Source organism: Haliaeetus albicilla, chromosome 23 (assembly GCF_947461875.1).
Source record: "Haliaeetus albicilla chromosome 23, bHalAlb1.1, whole genome shotgun sequence".
Classification (NCBI taxonomy): domain Eukaryota; kingdom Metazoa; phylum Chordata; class Aves; order Accipitriformes; family Accipitridae; genus Haliaeetus; species Haliaeetus albicilla.
The window spans coordinates 14,884,298-14,907,541 of NC_091505.1; the positions used below are offsets into that span (position 1 = coordinate 14,884,298).

At 43.0% G+C, this 23,244-nt stretch overlaps 2 protein-coding genes across 6 annotated transcripts in view; both read right to left on the reverse strand.

Annotated features, from left to right (window-relative positions):
* Window positions 1-402: 402 nt before the first annotated feature.
* Window positions 403-21,562, reverse strand: GCNA (germ cell nuclear acidic peptidase). Of its 4 annotated transcripts, XM_069811264.1 has the most exons (11): window positions 21,079-21,127; window positions 20,741-20,994; window positions 19,838-19,884; window positions 17,206-17,257; window positions 16,758-16,831; window positions 14,810-15,250; window positions 12,406-12,577; window positions 11,157-11,301; window positions 9,424-9,562; window positions 5,257-5,461; window positions 404-3,253 (listed from the first exon to the last, which is right to left on the reverse strand). In XM_069811264.1, the coding sequence occupies exons 1-11, from the start codon at window positions 21,091-21,093 to the stop codon at window positions 3,001-3,003; spliced, it is 1,797 nt and encodes a 598-aa protein (XP_069667365.1). In that variant the 5' UTR covers window positions 21,094-21,127; the 3' UTR covers window positions 404-3,000. The 4 variants fall into 4 exon arrangements, with proteins under 4 accessions (XP_069667364.1, XP_069667366.1, XP_069667365.1 ...); XM_069811263.1 differs by having other exon boundaries at window positions 403-3,253; window positions 20,741-21,559; XM_069811266.1 differs by lacking the exon at window positions 404-3,253 and adding an exon at window positions 3,974-5,072 and having other exon boundaries at window positions 20,741-21,562.
* A 451-nt stretch (window positions 21,563-22,013) lies between these two features.
* Window positions 22,014-23,244, reverse strand: part of OGT (O-linked N-acetylglucosamine (GlcNAc) transferase) — a 28,046-nt gene continuing 26,815 nt past the window's right edge. For both annotated transcript variants that reach the window (XM_069811260.1, XM_069811261.1), the window contains exon 22: window positions 22,014-23,054. In XM_069811260.1, coding sequence (XP_069667361.1) covers window positions 22,880-23,054 — 175 coding nt within the window. In that variant the 3' untranslated portion in view covers window positions 22,014-22,879. The remainder of the gene's footprint in view (window positions 23,055-23,244) is intronic.

Consider the following 23,244-nt stretch of genomic DNA (forward strand, 5'->3'; position numbering starts at 1 on the left):
TAGTTGCTTAGCTTGTGTGATTAGGACACGTCTGACATTCATGGAGAACCTGTGCAATGGCATCACCAGTCAGGTCCACCCCTTGATCACGAGCCCATTTGTGTCATGGGCTCATCAAGCTATAAATAGCTCACTCTTATATTCCCAGTCCAGATATATTATGGGTTTGTGTGGCACAGGTTTTTTTGGTAGCAGGGGAGGGGGCCACAGGGGTGGCTCCTGGGAGAAGCTGCTCAAAGCTCCCCCGGCTCCAAGTTGGACCCACCTCTGGCCCAGGCCAAGCCCATCAGTGACAGTGGTAGCACCTCTGGGAGAACAGATTTCAGAAGGGGAACCTGCAGTGAGTTGGGGATTGGAATTTGAGAGGAACACCTCTGCAGATACCAAGGTCAGTGAAGAAGGAGGGGGAGGAGGTGCGCCAGAGGAGGTTGATGCCCCTGCAGCCCGTGGTGAGACAGCAGGCTGTCCCCCTGCAGCCCATGGAGGTGAGCAGGGGAGGGGAGGCCCCCGAAGACGGCCGTAACTCCATGGGAAAGCCCACCCTGGAGCAGTGTGTGACTGAAGATCAGCCTGCGGAAAGGACACACGCCAGGGAAGTTCAGGAAGAACTGCAACCTGCAGAAAGGACTTACATTGGAGAAGTTCATGAAGGACTGTCTCCCATGGGAGGGACCCCACACTGGACCAGGGAGAAGAGTGAGGAGTCCTTCCCCTGAGGAAGAAGGAGCAGCAGAGACAATGTGTGGCAAGCTGACCCCAACCCCCATCCCCTGTTCCCCTGCACTGCCAGGGGGAGGAGGGAGAGAAAACCAGGAGAGGAGTTGAGCCAGGAAGGAGGGAGGAGTAGGGGGAAGGTGTTCTAAGATTTGGGTTTACTTCTCATTATCCTTGTTTTGATTTGATTTGTAGTAAATTAAACTGATTTTGTTTCTTCCCCAAGTTCAGCCTGTCTTTTTGCCCGTGACCATAAGCGGGGAGTGATCCCTCCCAGTCCTTATCTCGACCCACAAGCCTGCCTTTATATTTCTCGTCATCCCACTGTGGCCGGGGTAGGGGGAGTGAGCAAGCAGCTGCATGGTGCTTTGTTACCAGCTGGGCTGAAACCACAACACACTTCAATTCTAGCAGCCTGGTCCACCAGCTCATTGTTTCGATGTTCTTCAGTGGCACAACTCTTGGGTATGCAAGCATCTACATGACAAACTTACTACCAGGTTCTCTACCCAAGCAGCAATATCTTGCCACAATTCAGTAGCCCCAATGGGTTTACCTCTGCGCTGCCAGTTGCTCTGCTTCCATTGCTGTAGCCACCTCCACAGAGCATTTGCCACCATCCATGAGTCAGTATAGAAATTTTCCTCATTCAGCAATATCTAAAGCCAGCTGGATGGCTTTCACTTCTTCAAACTGACTTGATTCACCTTTTCCTTCAGCAGTTTCTGCAACTTGTTGTGTAGGACCCCACACAGCAGCTTTCCACCTCCAATGTCTTCCCACAATATGACAGGGCTTACTGCTTTTCATTTGCTGGTGATTTACTACACAGCAGGACTTCTTCAGTATGAGTCCCCTCCTCTGGCAACACTCCACAGTTTCAGCCCTCTGGCCAGTCCATGATCACTTCCAAAATTCCTGGACAGTTGGGGTTTCGCATTTGAGCCTGGTACAGTACGAGTGCAACCCACTTACTCAATGTAGCATCAGCTGCATGATGCATAGGGGGGACCCTCCCTTTGAACATCCAACTCCACACAGGCAATCAAGATGCCAAGAGGAAGTGTGCTTCAGTACTGACTATTTCTGAAGCGGCTCAAACTCCTTCATATGCTGCTAATATTTCTTTTTCAGCTGGCGTATAAAGGGAGTGAAAGACAGGGCAGGAGATGGGGAGCAGGGAGAGGTATTCTCAACAGCAAGCAGGGTGACTTGCTGTAGGTGAAACTCAAAACTAGCTAGGAGAAATCAGAAGTTTTCACATACTATACCTACACAGCCACGGTTAAATTGAAACAAAGAAGCCTGGTTCATTGTCATGGTTGGTATAAAATTGGCATTTATTGATTATTCAAAATTACTAATCCCCCGAGTAATTTGTTCACAGCAGACCCAAACACTGTAACACACATTCAGGCATGTTCTACGTGAAAGACTTATGTCATCTGACTAGCCCTTCTCATTTCATGGTGGAAAGTGTTTGAATTCACTTTCCCCAACCTGACCTTTTGCATCTGTTTTAGCTTCTATGAAATCTCAGTGCTAGAGGCACAACTGCAATCAGAATTTAATCAGAAAGAGCTTTGATCTCACTAAGGGCCAGAGGGCTTTGCAGAAACTCACGCTTTCTCTAAGAGATCCGAGGCATCATCTACCTCCTACCCACTTTTAACAAAAACAGCCAAGGATCACTCAAGAAACTTTCCTTGGGAGAATACCTGAACCCATGTTGAAGCCTTCCTCAAGTCTGCCCCTTTTCCTGCCTGGAAGTCATCCAGACAGAAGCAGAGGACTTTGACTCGTGGGCCTGGAATTTTCTTGCATCTGGCAATCCCAGACAGATGTACATCTAGCAGTTCTTCAGCACATATACAGAGTCTAGAGCGTATCAGCTACCCAGATGAAAGAGTAAATCTATTGCTCACTGGAGTCACTGAAGACCTCCTATGGAGCACTATGTGTAAATACCATTCAGAAAATTCCAGACATAACAAGTCAGTCTCACGAAAGGCCTAGAACTGCATCTTTCCAGGCATAGGTAGTGTTTATCTTAAGTCTACAAAGGATAACCTGACTTGTGCATCACCGTGGACTTCCTATCATTACTTCTTGCTCACTCTTGCCATTTTAGAAATAGTCTTAAGGTCTTCTTTATTAGAATTATTCAATGCTAAAATATTAAAATGACCTGGAATACTCCAAAACACATTCTTAGACTTATGTTAGACTCATTTACTACTACATACAAAATTTAAGTGGGATCAAGAAAGGAAGAGTATTGAGATACTACAGGGAATCTTGAAGCCTAGTTTTTAAAGCAAAATCAGCACTGAGTTTCCGCATGACTTCTGCATGATTCAGCTCATGCTGCTCTCTTTTAGTAAGACCATAGTTTTCTTTCACGTACTTTGCAAAGGGCATTAGATGTGTCCTAGCAGGAGTGCCATCCTTCCGAGTGGGCTGACTCAGGACCAGCTGCCCGCCACAGAAGGCACACATGAAGTGCTCTGTGTCCAGAGACTTGGAATGACGTCCAATCCTGAAATGGAAGAATAAGTACTTTGATTTCACACATGTAGTAGACAGTACTTATGGGAAAGGGCTCCTTTCACCTTCTGCCAGGCTACTTAGGTCAGATTTCTAAGCTAGCATTTTAAAACAGGAAACAGACTACATACTTCACACAGTGGAACAATCAAATCTGTATTACACATTTCTTTATGCTAGACCTTTTTCCACTGCCTTTTCAGCTTGGTTCCTTTCTCTGACTCTTTTAGTCTATTAGTATGAAGTGCTACAACATTTCAAAACACCTCCACAACCCATGTATCAACTACCCCTCAGAGTTTCTCCTCAAAGCCATCACCATCAAACTTCTCAATGCTCTGTTGCATCTAAGCAACTAAGACATTGCATAATCATATTAAACACTTCAGGAAGATTCTTTGATATGTGAAATACTGTTTCCTGCCAGTGCTTCTGGAAGTAGCTCATATGATCTTGAGAAAAAAAATCCCATGCATGCTTTCTAAGCATGTATTTAGCCCCTAAAGTGAGGGGGGAATAATAATCTTCAAAAAAAAAAAAAAAAATCACACCATTGTCAGCCACTTTCCTGGGCTATGCAGAACTGAATTCCCAAAACTTCATGCTTTCCCACTGAGACTGAGGTCATTACATACAGAAGCCTGTGGTCAGCTATGATATTCCAGAAAAGGCAACACCTTCTATACCCATGAAAGGTAAGAAGTCTTTGAAATTACTATAGCAACTATTTATTCTGTTTGATCTCAGCAACATAAATAGCTCTCATTTCACAAGTGCAGTAAGCAAGACAGAAGTCTGACAACCAATGTTGCAATCTATCAGTAGAGCTGTGTCCTAGCTTCAGCCCTTCATATCACAGTGCTGCTCACATCTGTGTGGCTCCAGATATCTATTCTTCCTTTAGTATATACACAAGCTGAAAGAGTCCATGAGATAGATCAACTAGAAAACTGACTGTAGCTTTTGTAGAGTTTTAAACCAATAGATATCGTTATATTGTTGGTCTCTACATTTTACTTAGCAGTACCATAACAAAGATACAAGATTAGTCAAAATGTTTAGTCTTAATTCAAAGTCATCAAGATAGAAAACCCAGAGAGCTTCCTCTGATACTTTGTTCTAATATCCAGTTTTTATCAGGACTTGTTCTGCTTTTGAATTCCAGTTACTACTAACTGACTTCTTTTGGCATCAGATAGTCCTCAGCATCTTTACAAGGATGAGCGTATAAAAAATAACTCAGTCCACCATGCCAAGTCTAGCACTCTTCTGTAGATTGTTTCTCCTTAGATCAAACCTAGACTGTTGTCATGGCACATTCAACGATGTTAGTTTATAAAACGTCTACAGATTTCAAAAGAACTTGGAATGCCTTATTTCTGCAACACATACTAGTACTTTGCTTACATGCATTCTACAGGGTTGTACCAGATCCAGCCATTGATCCATCAGTGTAGGCCCACAAGTATTACTCCTGATGTAGTACTTAGTTAAGACTGGAAGTACCACCCCCTACCAAAAAGCCTGTAATAAGATGAGTGTTGACCATGAAATCAGAGATAAGTGGTCAAAAAACATCACAAGTTCACTCAGTATTAACTACAGTAAGAAGTGAATCCAGATTTACATCATTTGAGCAATATTTGAAAAGTGAGAGCAGCCACGTGGGTGTGACCTTTCCCTGCCATGTCCTTCAAAGCCGAGGCACATATTCTGATCATTTACTGCTTCCCAAAGACCTTCCATCACCACCAATGGTCCTCAGATGACACTTCTGCCTGTCCTGACCTCTGAACTGGAAATGAAACTACCTGGAAACAAACATGTGGAATCACATAGCAAGGTTCTGTAGGCTCAGGAAATGTGAAGTGACAACTCGGAGAGTATCCCAACTGCTTCACAGTTTAAGAGACCCATGATTTCTAGAGACAGAAGACTGCCAAGTTAGAGACAAAGTTAATACATAATCATATGCAAGATCAAAACGTTACTCACGTAGATTTGCACAGAACACACTCATAGATGAATTTGTAATTAATCTCATAGCTGTGGCATCGTGTTACTACTGGCAGTTCCGGATGAATCACAGCTGATTTATTGGCATAAAATCTCCAGAATCGTCCATGTCCATCGCGAACACCATTGATCAGCCAGGTGGCTGCATGGCAAGTCTCATGAACTAGTGTGTCTCGAAGACGATCTTGGGTAAAGCAAACGGACATTAAGATCAGTCAGGTATGGGGAACTACAAACTTTCATCCTTAGTCACTACGTCATGCCTTTGACACTCTGTCTTTATTAAGATGCAAGAGTTAATTTGGAGGTTGGAATTACCAATGTTTTGATAAGATAAAATGCCCCAAAACAAGGTTTTACTCAGTGCATTTCCAGTTTTGTGATTAGGCCCAATTCTGCATCCTAGTTACTTTCCTGCACTCCTAATCTGTTTGGGTTTTTTGTTTGGGTTGGGTTTTGGGGTTGTTTTTTTTTCTTAATGAGACCTGAAACACCTTTATTTAGACCAAGATTAATTGATTGCTTTTGTAACATTGGTATTTTTCATCCAGAAACAACTAGAGTGGAGCACTGAACTTTCTCCACAATTAGAATAGAATATTTCAGTTGGAAGGGACCTACAATGATCATCTAGTCCAACTGCCTGACCAAAAGTTAAAGTATGTTAAGGGCATTGTCCAAACGCCTCTTAAACGCTGACAGCCTTGGGGCATCGACCTCTCCAGGAAGCCTGTTCCAGTGTTTGACCACCCTCTTGGTAAAGTAATGCTTCCCAACATCCAGTCTAAACCACCCCAGCACAGCTTTGAATGTTCCCACGTGTCTTATCACTGGATAGCAGGGAGAAGAGATCACCACCTCTCTTTCCACGTCCCCTCCTCAGGAAGCTGTAGAGAGCAATGAGGTTGCCCCTTAGCCTCCTTGTCTAGTAGACACGCCCAAAGTTCTTAGCTGCTCCTCATAGGACATGCCTTCCAGCCTGTTTTGGGTTTGTGTGGCAGGGTTTTGGTAGTGGGGGAGGGGCTACATAGGTGGCTCCTGTGAGAAGCTGCTAGAAGCTTCCCTGGCTCCAAGTTGGACCCACCACTGGCCAAGTCAGACCCAATCAGCAACAGTGGTAGCACCTCTGGGATAATGTATTTAAGAAAGGAAATCTGCAGTGGAGAGGGGAGTGGAAGGTGAGAGAAACCCCTCTGCAGACAGCAACGTCAGTGAAGAAGGAGGGGGAGGAGCTGCACCAGAGGAGGGGATGTCCCTGCAGCCTGTGGTGAGACGGCAGGCTGTCCCCCCCCAACCCATGGAGATGAACAGATGCCCACCTGCAGCCCAGGGAGAACCCCATGCCAAAGCAGGGAGATGCTCCCCAAGATGGCCATGACTCCATAAGAAAAGTGTGCACTGGAGCAGTCTGTGCCTGAAGGACTGCAGCCCATGGAAAGGGCCCACACTGGAGTAGTTCATGTAGGACTGTCTCCCATGGGAGTGACCCCATGCTGGAGCAGGGGAAGAGTGAGGAGTCCTCCCCCTGAGAAAGAAGGAGCAGCAGAGACAAGGTGTGATGAACTGACCCCATTACCCATCCCCCTGTGCTGCTTGGGGGGAGGATGTAGAGAAAACCGGGAGTGGAGTTGAGCTGGGAAGGAGGGAGGGGTGGGAGGAAGGTGTTTTAAGATTTGGTTTTACTTCTCATTATCCTGCTCTGATTCAATTGGTAATAAATTAAATTGATTTTGTTTTTGCCCCCCAAGTTGAGTCTGGTTTTTGCCCATAACCATAATCAGTCCCTCTCTGTCCTTTTGTCGACCCACAAGCTTTTCATTATATTTTCTCCTCCACATCCCACTGGGGGGCAGGAGTGAGCAAGCAGCCTCACGGTGCTTTGTTGCCAGCTGTGCTTAAACCACAACACAGCCCTTTCACCAGCTTTGTTGCCCTCCTCTGGACACATTCAAGGACCTTCACATCCTTCTTAAATTGTGGAGTCCAGAACTGCACACAGTACTCAAGGTGAGGTTGCACCAGCGCTGAATACAGCAGGATAATCACCTTTTTTGACCAGCTGGTTACACTGTGTTTGATGCACCCCAGAATGTGGTTTGCCTTCTTGGCTGCCAGGGCACACTCCTGACTCCTACTGAGCCTGCTGCTGACCAGCACCCCCAGATCCCTTTCTGCAGGGCTGATCTCCAGCCACTACTCTCCCAATTTAGACTTGTGCCTGGTGTTACCCCATCCCAGGTGCAGAATCCAGCATTTGGACTTCTTAAATTTCATCCCATTAATCATTGCCCAATGCTCCAATCTATCTAAATTCCTCTGCAAGGCATCCTGTCCCTCAAGAGAGTCAACAGCACCTCCCAATTTGGTATCATCAGCAAACTTGCTAATAGTGGATTCAACTCCTGCATCCAGATAATTGATAAACATATTGAACAGGACTGGCCCTAGAATTGAACCCTGAGGAACACCACTGGTGACCAGTCACCAGCCAGATGTAGTCCCAATCACTACAACCCTTTGAGCTCTGCCCTTCATCCAGCGCACCATGAACCTGCTCATCCCACAGTTGGACAACTTGTCCAGAAGGATGCTGTTAGGGACAGTACCAGAAGTCTGACTAAAATCCAGAAAAACTACATCCACCGCCTTCCCTTCATCCACTAGGTGGGTGACCTAATCATAGAAGGATATCAAACTAGTTAAACAGGACTTCCCCTTTGTGAACCCATGTTGACTGTGCCTGATGATTGCATTATTCCTCAAATGCTTTTCAATAGTACCCAGTATGATCTTCATAATTCTTCCAAGAAGCGAGGTTTAGACTAACAGGTCTGTAGTTCCCTGGGTCTTCCCTCACACCTTTCTTGTAAATTGGAATAACACTGACTAGCTTCCAGTCAGTAGGGACCTCCCCAGACTCCCAAGACCATTGGCAGGTCACTGACAGGGGTCCTGCCATAACATCCCCTAGGCTCCTTAGTACTCTGGGGTGAATCCCATCAGGCCCCATGGACTTGTGAACATTCAGCTGATACAGCTGGTCCCTGACAATTTCAGTGTCCACAAATGGAAAATCACTGTTCCCACGCTCATGGTCCCCTAACTCAGGGGACTGGGCAGCTCAGGGTCTGTCAGTTTTATTAAAGACCAAGGCAAAAAAAAAAAAAGCATTGAATGCCTCTGCTTTTTCTTCATCCCTATTAATCAGATGACCATCTTCAACAAGCATCAGTCCAATGTTTTCTTTAGGCCTTCTCTTGCTGTTAACATACTTTAAAAAGCCCTTCTTGTTATCTGACACAACACTGGCCAGTTTCAACTCAACTGAGCTTTGGCCTTCCATGTCTTCTGCCTGCATACACAAACCACAGCTCTGTAATCTTCCTGCAAAGCCTAACCTCACTTCCAGAGATCATACAATTTCTTTTTCCTCTTGAGCTCCACAAGGAGCTCCCTGTTCAGTCAACTGGTCTTCTGCCCCGCTTGCTTGACTTACAACACAGTGGGATTGCCTGTTCCTGTGCTTCTAAAAGATGCTTCTTAACAACTGACCAGCACTCATGGACTCCTAAGCCCTCAAAAGCTGATTCCCAGGGTACTCCTTTTGTAGCTCTCAAATCAAATTTAATAAGCTTACTTAAAAATATTCTATTAATTACAGAACTGGTTCTCCTACAGTAACTGCAACATTCATTTCCCCAAATTGGGAGGGGATGAGGCAAAAATAACTGTTATAGTACCCACCACATAATAGAACTTAATTTGACAAGATCAGGCAACCTGTCTTTATTCCAGCTTTAAAATACTACTAACAAGGTGGCTAGCTATGATGGAAGAAGTCAGATTTTAGATTGCCATTATAGTACATATAGAGTTACAGTAACCTGGTCTTCAAATCAATAAGAAATATAAACAAAATACTGCAATTAGCATGAATACATCTCTGTTCTCACATTCTGTAAATTTGCCCAGCCTCTCAGAAGGGTTGTGAGGACAAGTACTACCATTAATGGATTTATTTATTCAAGAAAACATGAAATTTCAAAGCAAGGTCCAGTTCCAGATCTCTTCAGCCTCAGATTCATGTTTTTATCTCTAGAACTTGCTTTCTCAAAGAAGAATCAACATATCTTTTCTTTTACCTACCTGCAGAGTCACAGACTTTCTCAGAAAGTTCTATGCGAGCGTAACGCTTTGCTTTAGGACCTTCTGTCTGCCCAGTTACACAATATCCTGCTGTTTTTCTCATTTTCTTATTCCAGATTATTACCATTTTCTCTGGCAACTGAAAAACAAAACAGAACATGTAATCTGCCCTCTCCTACCTCTCTTATCTTCTTCTGGCCCTCTGGCTTCCCCTTGTATTTACTGCAAAGCCAGTACAGGATGTGTCTGTTAGTTGTCAGTTAAGATGCAAACCCACCCTCCATGGCTTCTTATTCCCATCATCAGTTTTTCTGTAACCAACACTGGGAGTTTCACAATGCAAGATGAGACAAAAAGTCCCTTAGTGCATTGTTAGCATCCACAGTAGTACATGATCAGAAGTTCTACAGCTTAATAATTTACAGATCAAATACCATCTGCTTTGGTTGTTCTGAACCTGCAGCTTGCCATTTTAATTTGATGCACCTTCACACTGCAAAACGATGAATAATCACCCCTTGCTTATCTGTGCTGCTCCTGATTTTATAAGCCCTCAGCATATCCATCCTGGTTAGTTCTGTTCTTTTACTAACAGTTTTCTGTCATCTAAATTAATTAATAAGCTTAAGTAACTGGTCCAACAGTAGTAAGTGCCAGCACAGGTATCGAGCTGAAGCACTGTGAAGTAGGATATTTTGCCTTCAGCAATAGTGAGCCTGTTCAGCTCAGCTTTATGTGAAATCATGACCTCTGCCTGTCCTTGGTCAGCTCAACAGTATTTTCTCAGCTGCACAGAAACATTTTCCTTCCTGAAAGAAATTCTACTGGAATTACTGAGGGCAGCATCCATCCTTTCAAGGATGTTTCTCACCAGAGGAGGGTCTCCAGTATCCCAGAAGATGTAAAGGTCAACACAGCGGTTCTCTGAAATTGAACCTTTAATTTGAAACACAACTTATAGCTTTAGGCTCACCCAAAACTGTTATTCAAAGGATAAGCAGCTTTTTAATCTGTTCCAGAATGGCAGACATGAACATGCAATAGGAATGAATGAAGACTGCATGTAACATGACTAAGCATGAGGCAGTAGGCCCTAACAACAAAGGGAAGCGCTTTTATCCATCAGCTCCCTACTCCCCAACATATGCTCCCACCACTTGCCTTCTGTCAGCTGCTGGCAAGAAAGTTGTGCTACAGCTAGCTATTAGGCTGTGGTAACACTGCAGAGTTCACTAGTACACGTTACTTCAGTAAAAGCTGAATGAGCAACAGCTGTAGCCAACCCTGAGCTTCTTTCAGCAGCAGAAAGCCATAGCTGCCTTTGCTGGGGTCTACTACCACAGAGGCAACAGAAACAATCCCAGGCTGCTGAGCTGATGACCATGCAGGTACAAGAAGATACATGAAGATAAATTATCAGTCGCCTCTTCAAAGCTGAAACTGATCCAAGGCCCCTCATGTAGCACTTCCTCTCAAAGACTCTTGCACACCAGACTGCTCACTTAAGGATGGTACACCATTACAGCTAGGAAAGCAAGCCAAGCTGAAAACTGCTGCATCACAGTGGTGATAAACCCCTTTCAAAGAAATTGCTTGAACTAATTCAAACGTAAGCTATTGCTATAAAGCTTAACTTGTACTAACTGAAGAAGATAAAGAGCAATCACATCAGAAACTGAGGAACAACATATTAACCAGTATTTTAGAATTGTAGTTTTTGTTTTGAAGCCGACCTTCTGCTCAAAGATGGTTCTATTATACAGACAGTAGAGCTTCTGTGCCAGCTCCTCTTTATTTTTCTTGAAATACTTCACATAGTGGGAAGCTGGATTTGAGAGATCTTGCAAGAAACAGCCAGGCACTGAGCACACGCTGAGCCTGCAAGAAAAGCCATAAAGCAGTTTACTGAAGTACAGAGATAGCACGCTGAAAAATAACAGCCACTTTATTGCCAATAAAGATCTCTGGGATGCTGCCACTGGCATAAACCTCTCCTGACTCTTTTCACTAGCTTGCCCTCACGAGGCCAGTGGGGCACACATGTTTATACTGTCTTCTTCCCTCTTCAGGACCATGAAAGGGCAGAACTGTTGCAATAGTTCTGCATTTATTTCATTAATTCACAAAACTAGATTATGAGGACTCCTAAGTAGGAAAAGAGGGTGGCTCAGATCTTTGTGACACAGCGAGCCATAATTGTACCAAAACTTGATCAATATATGAACAGCCCTAACATGATCACCCACAATAAAGGTATATTTTCAGAAACATAGCCAAAGATGTTATGGGAAATCTCAGGACTTCATTCAGGGGAAGTGGATATTCCACTAGGATTACTAACTCCACTACTGCAGCATTCTGACAAAGCATCAGCTCTGAAGACATCATTTAAAGGTTTTGCATTGGTATATACAATTATAAAATGTCTAAAAGAAACATCACATGGCTAAAATGCAGAATAAAGGCAGCTATTAGAAATGAAAAAGACATTCTTCTGAAAAGCTTAAGCTGCATCCACATATAGAAAAAGAAACACGAATTCTGCAAGTTATAAGGATACAGGTCAAAAATACCAAGACAAGCTTGTTAAAAGGCATGAATTACTAATAGAATTAGTTTTAATATATATTCAGAGGCAGGCAGCTGGATAGACAGAATCTGCAGGGCCAGCACATGTTAGAAGTATGCTGTGCAAGACAAGGAATAGCAAGAGAGCTAACATTTACAAAGAAGATTTGACATTTATCAGATTTAGTTGTTGTCATCAATTCCTCTAAGTGAAGATTAGCTTATATTCTGCCTGTCATACCTGAGACCAAAAGCTTTGATTTCCAGCTACTTAACTATTAACAACTGCTGAACTGGTAGCAGAAGTTTCTAGGTACCAGAAAAAAACAGAACATCACCATAGGCAAAATTCTTAGCATCTCTCTGTCCATCTATAATGGTCCTAGAACATAGTAAAGATGAAGAAACACTTACCTTTTCTCTGTCTTTTCTGATTGTGAGCAACTGACCAATTCATTCCTAGGAATACTTGCAGAAGCCTTTATCCTGAAAGGCGTTTCTTGAAGTGAAATGGAGTTTGGCCTTGGTGCCTTGACTCCCTCCCCTTTCAAGGGCTGGGCATCTTCACAGGGTGGCTTCATGTTTTCTAGTTCAACAGAAAGAGTCACAGAATTACACACTGTCAAAGAACGGGGAGCACAGACATCAACAACCAGGTAACAGACAACAGTGAAAAAAGTCAAATATTCCACCTCAGCATACACACTCTTGCTGTGCATACTTGAATGCAAAGGCTTTTACAACCGATGGAAAGGTAATTTGCTGTTATATACCACAAAAGTTACCATTCAATGAAGGAGCGGTAGACTCCAAACTTTCAAACATTCAGTTAGTAGGAAGCAGAGGGAAAAGAATTTGTGACCTCACTCAGGGACTTCTGTGACATTTCACTAATTCAAAATACGTCACCAGCACAATGGGAGCAGTAATGCAGAGACACCATCTGAACAACAACAAAAAAATCATTTTAACCTTCTGTCATGTACCATAAGTCACATTGTTTGTTTCAGAGGCAAGCTCTGATCAGATAGCTGCCTACTTCACCAGTCCACATCTGGACAGATAGCCAAGATGACTGGCCCTTACACCAGAAATCAAGGACCGCTTCAAGGCTTGCAGTTTCAGTAGATGTTCTCTCTGCTGGCTTTTCTATAACTGTTCCCCTATTTGGACCACTCGTTGTGAGAGACTGAAAGAGTTAATGTCTCAAACATTGTGGTGGGGCAAGTTCTGCTTAAAGACAAACCCTGCACAGCAAGAAACCAAGGTGAAAAGCCCATCAGCTCAGACATCAGCAACAGGAGGGGGAGGGCGTGCTGGAGGGTGTGCAGCTCCCTGTTCTGATAAGCTGTTCTGATACAAAGATCAAACAACGGCCCTGTCTGCAGGGAAGGAGAAGTTACTCCACAAACGACCCCCAAGCCCAAAGGCTCACAAACTGCTCATTAACCTGACGAGTTCGGGTGCCAGCCCGAAGGAGGAGCAAGGATGATAAAAGGACATCAACTGAAGCCCTGGGTGCGCAAGACCACTGGGACTGGACCCCTCAGCTGACTGGACACCTCAGCTGACTGAACCAACGCTGGACCCAGGACCAGTGAAATCTTTCTCTCTTCCTTTTTCTCTCTCTGTCTTCTTCTCTCTTCCCTTTTCCTCTTTCACAATCCCTACACCTCATCCATTTCAAGACATAAACTGTTGACCAAGTCTGAGACTAAGAGTGGATCCAGCTGCCCCTAGACCCTTCTCTGAGGAGGAGTCTGGAAAGCAAGGGGGTCTGCTCTGAACTTCATGACTCAATGGGAGGGATCTCCGTATTCCCTGAATTGATGTATATGGTTACACGGTTTACAGAAGTAGGTTTATGCCAATTCCGGTTGTGAGAAACCCTGTCACCTAATACCACACCTCCCCAGTTCAGTTTGCTTCTGTCATGAATAAAATCTTTAACTGATCGTTTGGTGTTGTTTCACGTTAATTTAGCCCGAGGGAATTTCGAATTAAACACGACTCCCTGGTCTGTCCAGTCTGGGTCATGACACTCATCTCCTTTCACTATTCAGCCATATACAGGGAAGCCAATGCAGCTGCCAGCTCACTTCTAGGATGTTTTATAGACCACATTGACATATTCCAATAAAAATAAAATAAAATAAAAAAAAACCCACCACCTTTTTCCCAGGGCATATTTCTATGCTGTCAGACATCCTCTTCCATAGGTGTCCTTGCCCTGAACTAGTCCTTGTTAGTGAGGAAGGCACTCTGCGTTTGCTTTTCTAGAAAGAGATTTGTTTTCACCTGCTTGTACTCAGCAATAGTCCTTTTCACCCTTTGCAATCTTTCAGTTGGAGCTCACTTCAGTTAGTCAGAGAAGGAACTACTGATATAAACTGTATTTTAAATAAGTAAATTATAAATTCAAATACTAAATTAACAGCATCTAAACTGCTCAAAATTTCAGTCCTACCAAAACAACAGCTTCACATTAACTGCTATCATACATTTAAAAAAATTAAACATCATTCAAAACCACCAGTTAGATTTGTTTTCAGAACAATTTTAAAAACTAAAAATGCCTACAATTATAGGAATTATAAAAATAAGCAATAGTGAAAAACTTAAATCTTGATACCACACGACTAGTAGAATCACTTTTCAAAATGCTCAGAGGAATAATTTCTGATTGCATCAAATTTAATTCCAAGATGCTGGGTTGCACTTCTAAAGCATATGCCACACAATTGAAAAGAATTAGGCAATTAGCACTACCATTGCTGCCAATCAGTAGCTTGCAAGTTAGCCAAGAACAATTGCTTACCTATTGTGCTTGGCTGGTAGACAGTTTTACTTGTGCTTAAGATTGGTTTTTGAGGTATACTCCGTTTCCTTATCCGTTCTATTAATGATTCAAATTCGTCATCTGAGCTATCTGATTCTACCTCTGTACTTTGCCTCAGCGCCACAGTTGGCACTTTATTTTCTGTACTTTTTTCACAGTTTCTTTCTTTCCTTCTAACAAGCAAGTCTGGACTGCCTCTGGAAATTGACTTTTTCAGATTTTGTGGAGGTGGGAGTTTTATGCACCTCCGACTCTCTTTCAAGTCATTCGCTCCCCCTTTTTGGTAGTCATGCCATGAACTTTCTACAAAGACAGAATCTTCAATGTCACTTGAAGCTTCTGGATACTGCAATTCTTGGCAGCAAGTGTTCTTCGTTCTAGAAGTCATCAACTTCTTCAGGGTCTGAAGATCCTTCTGTGCTGCAATTCAGAATAAACAGCTTGAAGTTTTGGTAATTTCATTTAGGACATCTGCCTTTGTCTTAACACAAAAAAAAAATCCCTTGAAAGACAGGAAAACACAAAGAATAGGAAGATATCTTTGCATTTTCTTTATTACACCCTGCTTATTTATCATCATACTAAATGGAAAGTCACTGAAAGATGTATAAAAAAACCCAAGCCTTAAACCCCATGTGTGTATACATCAGCCATCAGACCTAACAATCCTGAATAGGTAGCTAGCACTGGCATAATCTTCATTCCCACTAACAAAAGCTACATGCATGTAAGAATGAGGCTGAACATTTCACATTAAAGTTTTATAACACCAGCAAGTGAAGGGTTAAAAATGCTCAGCCTTAGCTGATCAGGCCATAGTCTACAGCACAAAGCACACACTTGCCAACAAACAAGGCTTCTGACATCTCTGATTTGACCTATCAAGATCAAAGTATCATGTCAGATCTATTGGTGACTTTTTATTTTAATGATGCTTCTGGTCCACTTTTAGAAAAGCATTTCCCCTCCAGAAAGCATCCCAATAGTTTTTTTACAGTCTGCAGCTGGCATACATGTTTCAGGGTTGACATTCACACCAACTGCAAGAGATCCCACCCTTCTTGATCAGGGGTCAGAGCTTCTCCAGGTTCACATGAGATCACTGTTATCATCCCTCACCTACTAGAATTCTATCACCTGATTGCTGGCCCAGCAACCATGTAAAGAATTCCAGAGCCCTGTTCACTCCTTCTAGGAAAGTCCACTTTGCTCGTATCAATGAGAAGTGTACCAGACAGCTGTAGTCAGGATCTGAATGTTAGTAAACCAAGGCACTTTCCATCCCTTGGGGGAAAAGACGGATCTTCTGCTCAGACAAGCATTGAAGCCCCTCAAGTCATGGTTTGCCAGAGCATCTTGTAGCCAGCATTCAAAGGATTACACATAGGACCTTGGCTAAAGACGCTCCAAATTAAAGGACCCTATCTGTAGCTCTGCAACACCCATAGGCAAGACTGGCCTGATTGCCAATATCTGCATCAAATTAAAGGTATCTAGCTTAACAACAGTTACCTTCTTTCTTTACTCAGTGTCTTTTAGCCACAGAATGAGCTGGTACAGCCATAGGAACACTGCTTTGCATATCCTAAGTCCTGTCTCCACAGTGATTATCCCATATTTGCAGCTCAGTCTAATCAGCCATGAGCTGCTACTCTCTTCACAGACCCAGATACTAGCAGATAGCCCACAGTATCTGCAGACCTACAGCAATGCTTCAAAATGTACACTTGTCAGAACAGTATAACCATGCTTTCCTCTGTTACCCCAGAGGAAAAAGAAAAGCCTCTCCTCTGGTACCCTTCAAGGAAGAGACAAAGTGATCTTATGTTTAACAAGCTCCCTCAGAAATTTATGAGCTCAGCAACGAATGCTATCTTTCCACCCATTAAAATGCCTGCTTCATATTTGCTGTTGGACAATTATTTACCATTCTTTGTTGTGCTCTCTCTCACTTTAAAGTCCAAGAAGAAATCATCCAAGTCATCAATTAAGTCCTTCAAACTATAAAACAAGCAATTAATGTGAAAAAAGGTAGGCACAAGCAGGAAAACAGAAGAGTAAGTCCGCCTTACTAAAAAAGCAAACAAAAAAAAAGCCACCCAATATACCATTATGAGCTGCTTACTGCAAATGTTACCAAATATGTCCATTAACAGGAATGGCAAGAGCACGTACACCTCCAAACATCCCATTTTACATTTGACTTGAACATGCAGATTGAGCACATAGCAGTTCTTCTGTCTGCACTCACTCCTATACATGTATCTGCCTATGAATCACTAAAACTTTTGATCATTTTTCTGTATTCTGAATAGTAGATGCGATACAGAAAACTAATATATAAACATTGAAGAGTCATTAATTACAGCACCTACCTTGCATCCGCCTTTTTAGAAACAGATTTGGGAGTTTTCATTCTAGCTAAAACTGAAGCAATAAAATATTAATTAAGAACAGGGTTCTGTTTCTTTTGTTATGCCTTTTTTTTTTTTTAAGAGAAAAGTTTGCAACTAGTAAAAATTCAGTCTAAAGTCTTTAAAAAAAAAAACCAAACACAAACATAAAAATGCTTTACATGTAATTCCACCTCTTAATTCCTCAAAGCTGACAGCAAATGCTAGAAAGCGTTTCCTTCATTATTCAATCCTTGCCAAGCACAAAGCCAGATAAGAGCCATTATGTATCTTGCAGTATTCAGTATAGCCTCTTCATATATGTGGATCATCGGAGGTGGAATTGAATCGGTTTAACAGTATTTTCCCCAAGCATTTCAATGACTGCAGGTAGTAGCTTTCCTACTGCAAAGAGTCGCCCACATGCTTATTCCACTAAGTGACTCCAAAAAAGCATTCAAACGAAATGGTAACAGTAATAACCCACTGCAGAACAGCAATTCAATACTACTACTCAGAAATAAACACATTTTAAATCACTCCAGGAATATTGTGGTGACTGCTAAACATGAAACATGGTTCAGGTAGCGGTACTGCACATGCTTCAAGTAGTGACTCGAGAGATTATCAGAAACGCCATCAAAATTTCACACACCATCATTATGAGAGATTCAGGAAAGTTGAAGGGGAACAAATTTAATTAAAACATAAATCAGGCTGGGGAGAAGGGAACACTTCTTCAGAACACAATGGGTCAAAATAGCAGTTAAGGAACGTTCTCACAATCTGAAGATGCATACATGACTTCAATGGTATTATAAACTTTTGCACTATGCCATAAGCCCAAAACCAGAAGATAGGTTTGTTGATATGGCTGATTGGTAGATTCTGGTACCAGGAAGAGCAGCTGAGCTCCACCCAAATAGTACCCTGAAAGCACACTGTAAGTTAAAAGGCATAGGATGGGACTGGGTGTTGTCCTCTTTGAGGAAGAGCACAAGTGGGGGGGAATTCAAGACCTTGAAACTCAAAAAGTACTTGGAGCAATAAATTATTCTCAGTTTTAGCACCCAGTAGTCTTCACCACTACCATCATTACAAAAGAAGTAACCACAGCCTCTGCTGCCTTCCAAGCCACCACATCAAGGTGGCTCATTGAAGCACAAATGGCCAGCAGCCAGCTTTCCTAGATGTTCATAACCACAGTGTTCCTAGACCATGAAGCAGGACCAAACTAATAAGATGGCCAGCTGGTCACAGAAAACCAAATACTTACAGAAAAATATGACTTGCTACTTAATAAATCAATTCTCTTTAGTTTCTTGTCTCTTAGTACATATTTTCATTTCACTCTTTCCTACAACTGTCACTATAGTAATGGTATGGCAATAGAATAGCTTTGCAAATATTTGCAAAATAGCTTTGCAAATATTCTGCTCCAAGCCGCAACTACCAGCTACCCAACTCTCAGCTACCTTCCGTGCCAGAGCTGACACATGACTTCAGCCTCAACAGCCTGCCAGATGGAGACAAAAAAAAAAAAAAAAAAAAAAAAAAAAAAAGGAGTAGAAAAAAAGAGCAGACTATCAAATATGTAAGTTTAAAAAATTACAGGAAAGTGAGCAGTGACCTAATAAATGGACAGTATTGAAACATTTATCAGATTTAAAAGCCCAGTAGTAGTGCAGGAACTATACACAGCTCATTTTAATTCAACTGGACGCAAGTAGTAAGGCTTGACAATGCTTAAGATCATTCACATGGCACTGAGCTGGAGCACAGCATGAACTCTAAAGTAATGAGAAATCTGCTTTAAAAGCAGCTGGACTAACACGAGAGTGTTATGCAAAAGGCAAAATAAACATATATGACTTGTTGCCTTACCATTTCTACCATCTCTTTTCAAATGTTGAATACATAGTGAGGAACATGTTGCAAGATATACAAACAATTAAATTACTTACCACTCTGAAACTCACTTGAGATGTGGTAGAGCCATGATTAGTCCACCTAAGGAACAAGCTAAATAGAACTCTTGCAACAGGAAAAAACCCAGCGTGTGCTCAACTACCCTAGCACAAAATGATAGTCATAATGGCTATTACCAAGAAGAAAAACACAAATATCAGGTACAGGCTAAACAAAGATAGGAAATTATGCACAGCAGACGCCACCACGTAAAATTTAGTATTCAATTCCATCTTACCAAGACCTCGAGCCACTATGAAAAGCCAAAAACATCCCTCCGACTGGTTAAGATTCACGCAGCAAAAGCCATGACACATAAGAGAGAATTCTGAGTAGTTTAGACATGTGTTTGGAACTGTAACTGCTTAGAGAAAATGTTTATTCAAAGACTCTCCATAGACTAAGAAGGAAGCAAGTGAGTAACATGGGACAGAACTGAGGCAACAAGAAAAAGTAATGCCAGGCAAAAAGCATCCAAAATTGAGACATGAGATTCAAGAACACTCACTGTGGCAAGGAGAAAATGTACTTTGCAGCAGGAGCAATGAAAGAAAATAATGCATAAAAACTACTTCATTATAACTAGATAGAAATGTGTCCTTTTCATACTCCTTCAGAAAACAAAATAACATGTGCTATTACTTACACATTTCAAATTCTTCATCGCTGCTGGAAGAGAAGTACAGGGCATGGCTGCAAAAAATGAAATACAGAATAGTATCAAGAACATTAGGTCAACAGCAAGTAGATCCGCATCTCCACTGGTCTGAAATGCCTGTGAACACTGAGAACCAAATGTATACTGAAAAAACCCTGAACATCTCAAATAGGCTAAACGGTTTTAAAATTATTTCAAATAGAAATATTAGAACTTGTATACTAAAATTTTTAACAACCATATATGTTCAATGTTCAAGTGGCAACCAATTGCTGTCAAAATCTGAAAGACTGAACCGTTTGGAGACACACAGGCTTAGGACATTACATTCGTTTAAGTTCAAATTGGGTATCAGAAGTCAGAAGGGATAGAAACCTTGTTTCTCATCTTACATGTGGTATATGATCAGGTAGAGAACGCTGTGTTGTATTAAGTCTAAAATCTCAAAACATGCAGCAATGAGAAACAAACTGCTTTTGTATAAAATGCACTTTAAATATGGTTGCCGTAAATATTTAGCAAACCGCAATAGCTTTCATAAAGCTATTTTAAGATGCAAAATGGATGCATTACTACTTCGACTGCAATTCTCACACAAACGTAGAGGCAACCCATAATACTCTTACCAAATTATTTATTCCATTTTCTGGCAAAACCCAAACATTAACATCTTGAAAAATACACTATGCAATTGCTTAAAAATATGCGGACTTTAATTACATTAAAGTTACTCAACCCTTAAAGGCTATAATTCTGAAACATGCTAATACCTACCAATTATCGTAAAACAATCGAGCGCATAATCCAAAACTATATTTAGATATGATCAACAACAATAACGGAGGATGCGTGAGGTGGGGCTGCTGCCCCACCGACCACCACCTCACCCACCTGCCGCCCCGTCGGCCCTGGCTCCCCACGGCCACTCGCCCCGGACCGCGTCCGCCTGAAGCCAAACCGCAGCAAGAGCCGCCATCGCACAAGTCTGAAGGCCCGCCACCGGGACGTCCTGCGGCCACGCTCCCCGCCTGCTCCAGGTATTGAGCGGGTGCGGGGGCGGCGGGGCGCTCCCCGCGGCCCTCACCGCCCTGGGGGGCCTGCGGGCATCTCTGCTGCGGCGGCGCCCCGTCCCGTGCCTCCTCGAGCTGCAAGCGAAAGAGAGCATGAGCGGCCGGCTGGGGCGGTGGTGGCGGGTGGGGGCAGAAGGCGGCTAGTGGCCCCCGACGCACCGCTGCCCGCTCCATCCCGCTTCAAACCGCCCGCGCCCCACAGCAGCGCTTCCGGGGCACCGGGCCAGCCCGCATGCGCGCCGCCCCGCGCCTGCGCACAACGCACACATGGCCGGGCGGGACTGGCCCGCGGAGTCCCCCGTCGGTTGGCCGCTGTTGGCGCCGGGGGAATCGGCACCGGCTCCAGCTGAACTGCGGATTCGGCCACCGCCACACACAGACGTAGCTCGTAAAAAGGCTGTTACCGCCCCTCGTGATACCAGACAGCTGTTGCTAACAGGAGAGGGTGTGAGAGTAACTACAGGCAGGCTTCCTCCCCGGGGCATGGAGGCAGCGATGGCACCCCACCGAGAAGGGGTGCTCAACGGGCTGGATACACCCAGCGCCAGCACGGACCGACTGTCTTAGGTGCACCGACACCTGGCAGAAAGTGGAGTCTCAAGCTAAGCACAATCAAGAGACATACTGACCTGCTGCACCTCTAGCACCATTAGCAAAGTTGACACTCATTTCAAATTGCAGTCCTTGACCCACCACAGACATTTAGGAGTAGGGGAATGCTATTGTTGCTTATTCAAAACAAAAGTATTAACTGACACACAGGCGATGTTTTTCAAGGTACTATAGAGTGTGACCTGAGATGACAGCACCATGAAGGCTGGAAGAAATAAGCTGCTGTGAGGCCCAAAACACTTCTGAATTAAGCACGCACACACACCCGAGCTTTCACGTTTGGGTGGGTTTAGTCTAACCTAGTGGAAACAGAAACATCTATGTACAAGATCTACACTTACCTGTGATTACTTCTGCTGAAATAAACAGTGTTATTTAAAAGAGAATTACAGAAAGGAATATGGAAGGTCAGCAGTTCAGAATACTTTTCTGACAATAGCACAAGAAGGGCAGCAGAAAACGTAAAACACTGGTCAAATCAGTCAAACTGGCAAACCAAAGCTTTATTTTTTTGTTTGAAGTCTTTGCTACAGTACCTAGGACTGCGCCTCTATACATAATTAACAATCATTCCTGAAAGATCTGTATTTGGCACCAGTTTGTGTTTACCTCAAACACTTGTGGGGAGGATTAATTTCAAATCAAATTTGGTTTTTCCACAGAATAGGAGCTGCCATTATGAAGCCAATTAGCTGAGTTATTGGAGAAGCGTAAAAACAAAACAAAAAAAACATAGTCCTTATCTAAACCAACACATTACAGAGAGCTCCAAAACAGAGGTCAAACATTAAAAGGCTGATATAGGCTCCAGTGGTTTATAAAACCTATAAAAAAAGACTACACCAGCAAATCGGCCCTTTCAGTCCACACAGTTTAGAAATTAATGCAGGGAGCAACACTCGCTAGCTGGAAATCTTGTCATGGGAGAACCACACATATACCAACAGGAGTACCCAAAATCAAATGTTAAAATGCTCCAATTCCCAATCCACATAAAAGGAGAGAGAGCCATAAGGAAAATTAAATCAATCCATGAAATCATAATTGGTTGGGCAGTTCAAACTTCCCCCAGCAACCACTACGTCACTCGTACACACAGGCTCACATGTACACAGCTCAATCCCATTCAAATTCCTCATGGAATAAAAGGATCCCAGGCTCTATTGAGTCTTTCCCTATCATGCAAGAAATAAGTCTGGCTGTGCTTTAATCACCATCATGTATTACTTCAGCCACAGAGTACCAGGCAGATTAAGTAGAAATGCACAGTTTTTAGCTCATCATCTCCGCAGAATTGTTTTGAGAGGCTCAGTTCCTGGAGAGTTCTGGGTGGGGACACAGTCTCTCTTCATGCAGACTCACTGGCCTCTACTGGCTTAATCATGTGGTCCGGCTTGTTGCCAGCAGCATAGTGATCCCACATCTGAAGATAAAGCCGCTCCAGGTCCATTGTGTACTGTTTTGTGTTGAACAAAGGACTGGATATTCTCTGCTTCCAGACTTTGCCACGTATTTTTTTCAGGCTACAAAAAAAGAGTTAAAGCAGTCAGAAGAGGTTCCAAACACTTCATAATACTGTTTACTTTTGAAATCTACTATTTTCAGCTAACCCAGAACTGCCAGTACAACTGTTTCAAAAATACCTGCTCCCCCACTTCCACCAAATTCATATTGCTATTTCATCCTCTCAGCACTTCTGATACAGACCAGCAT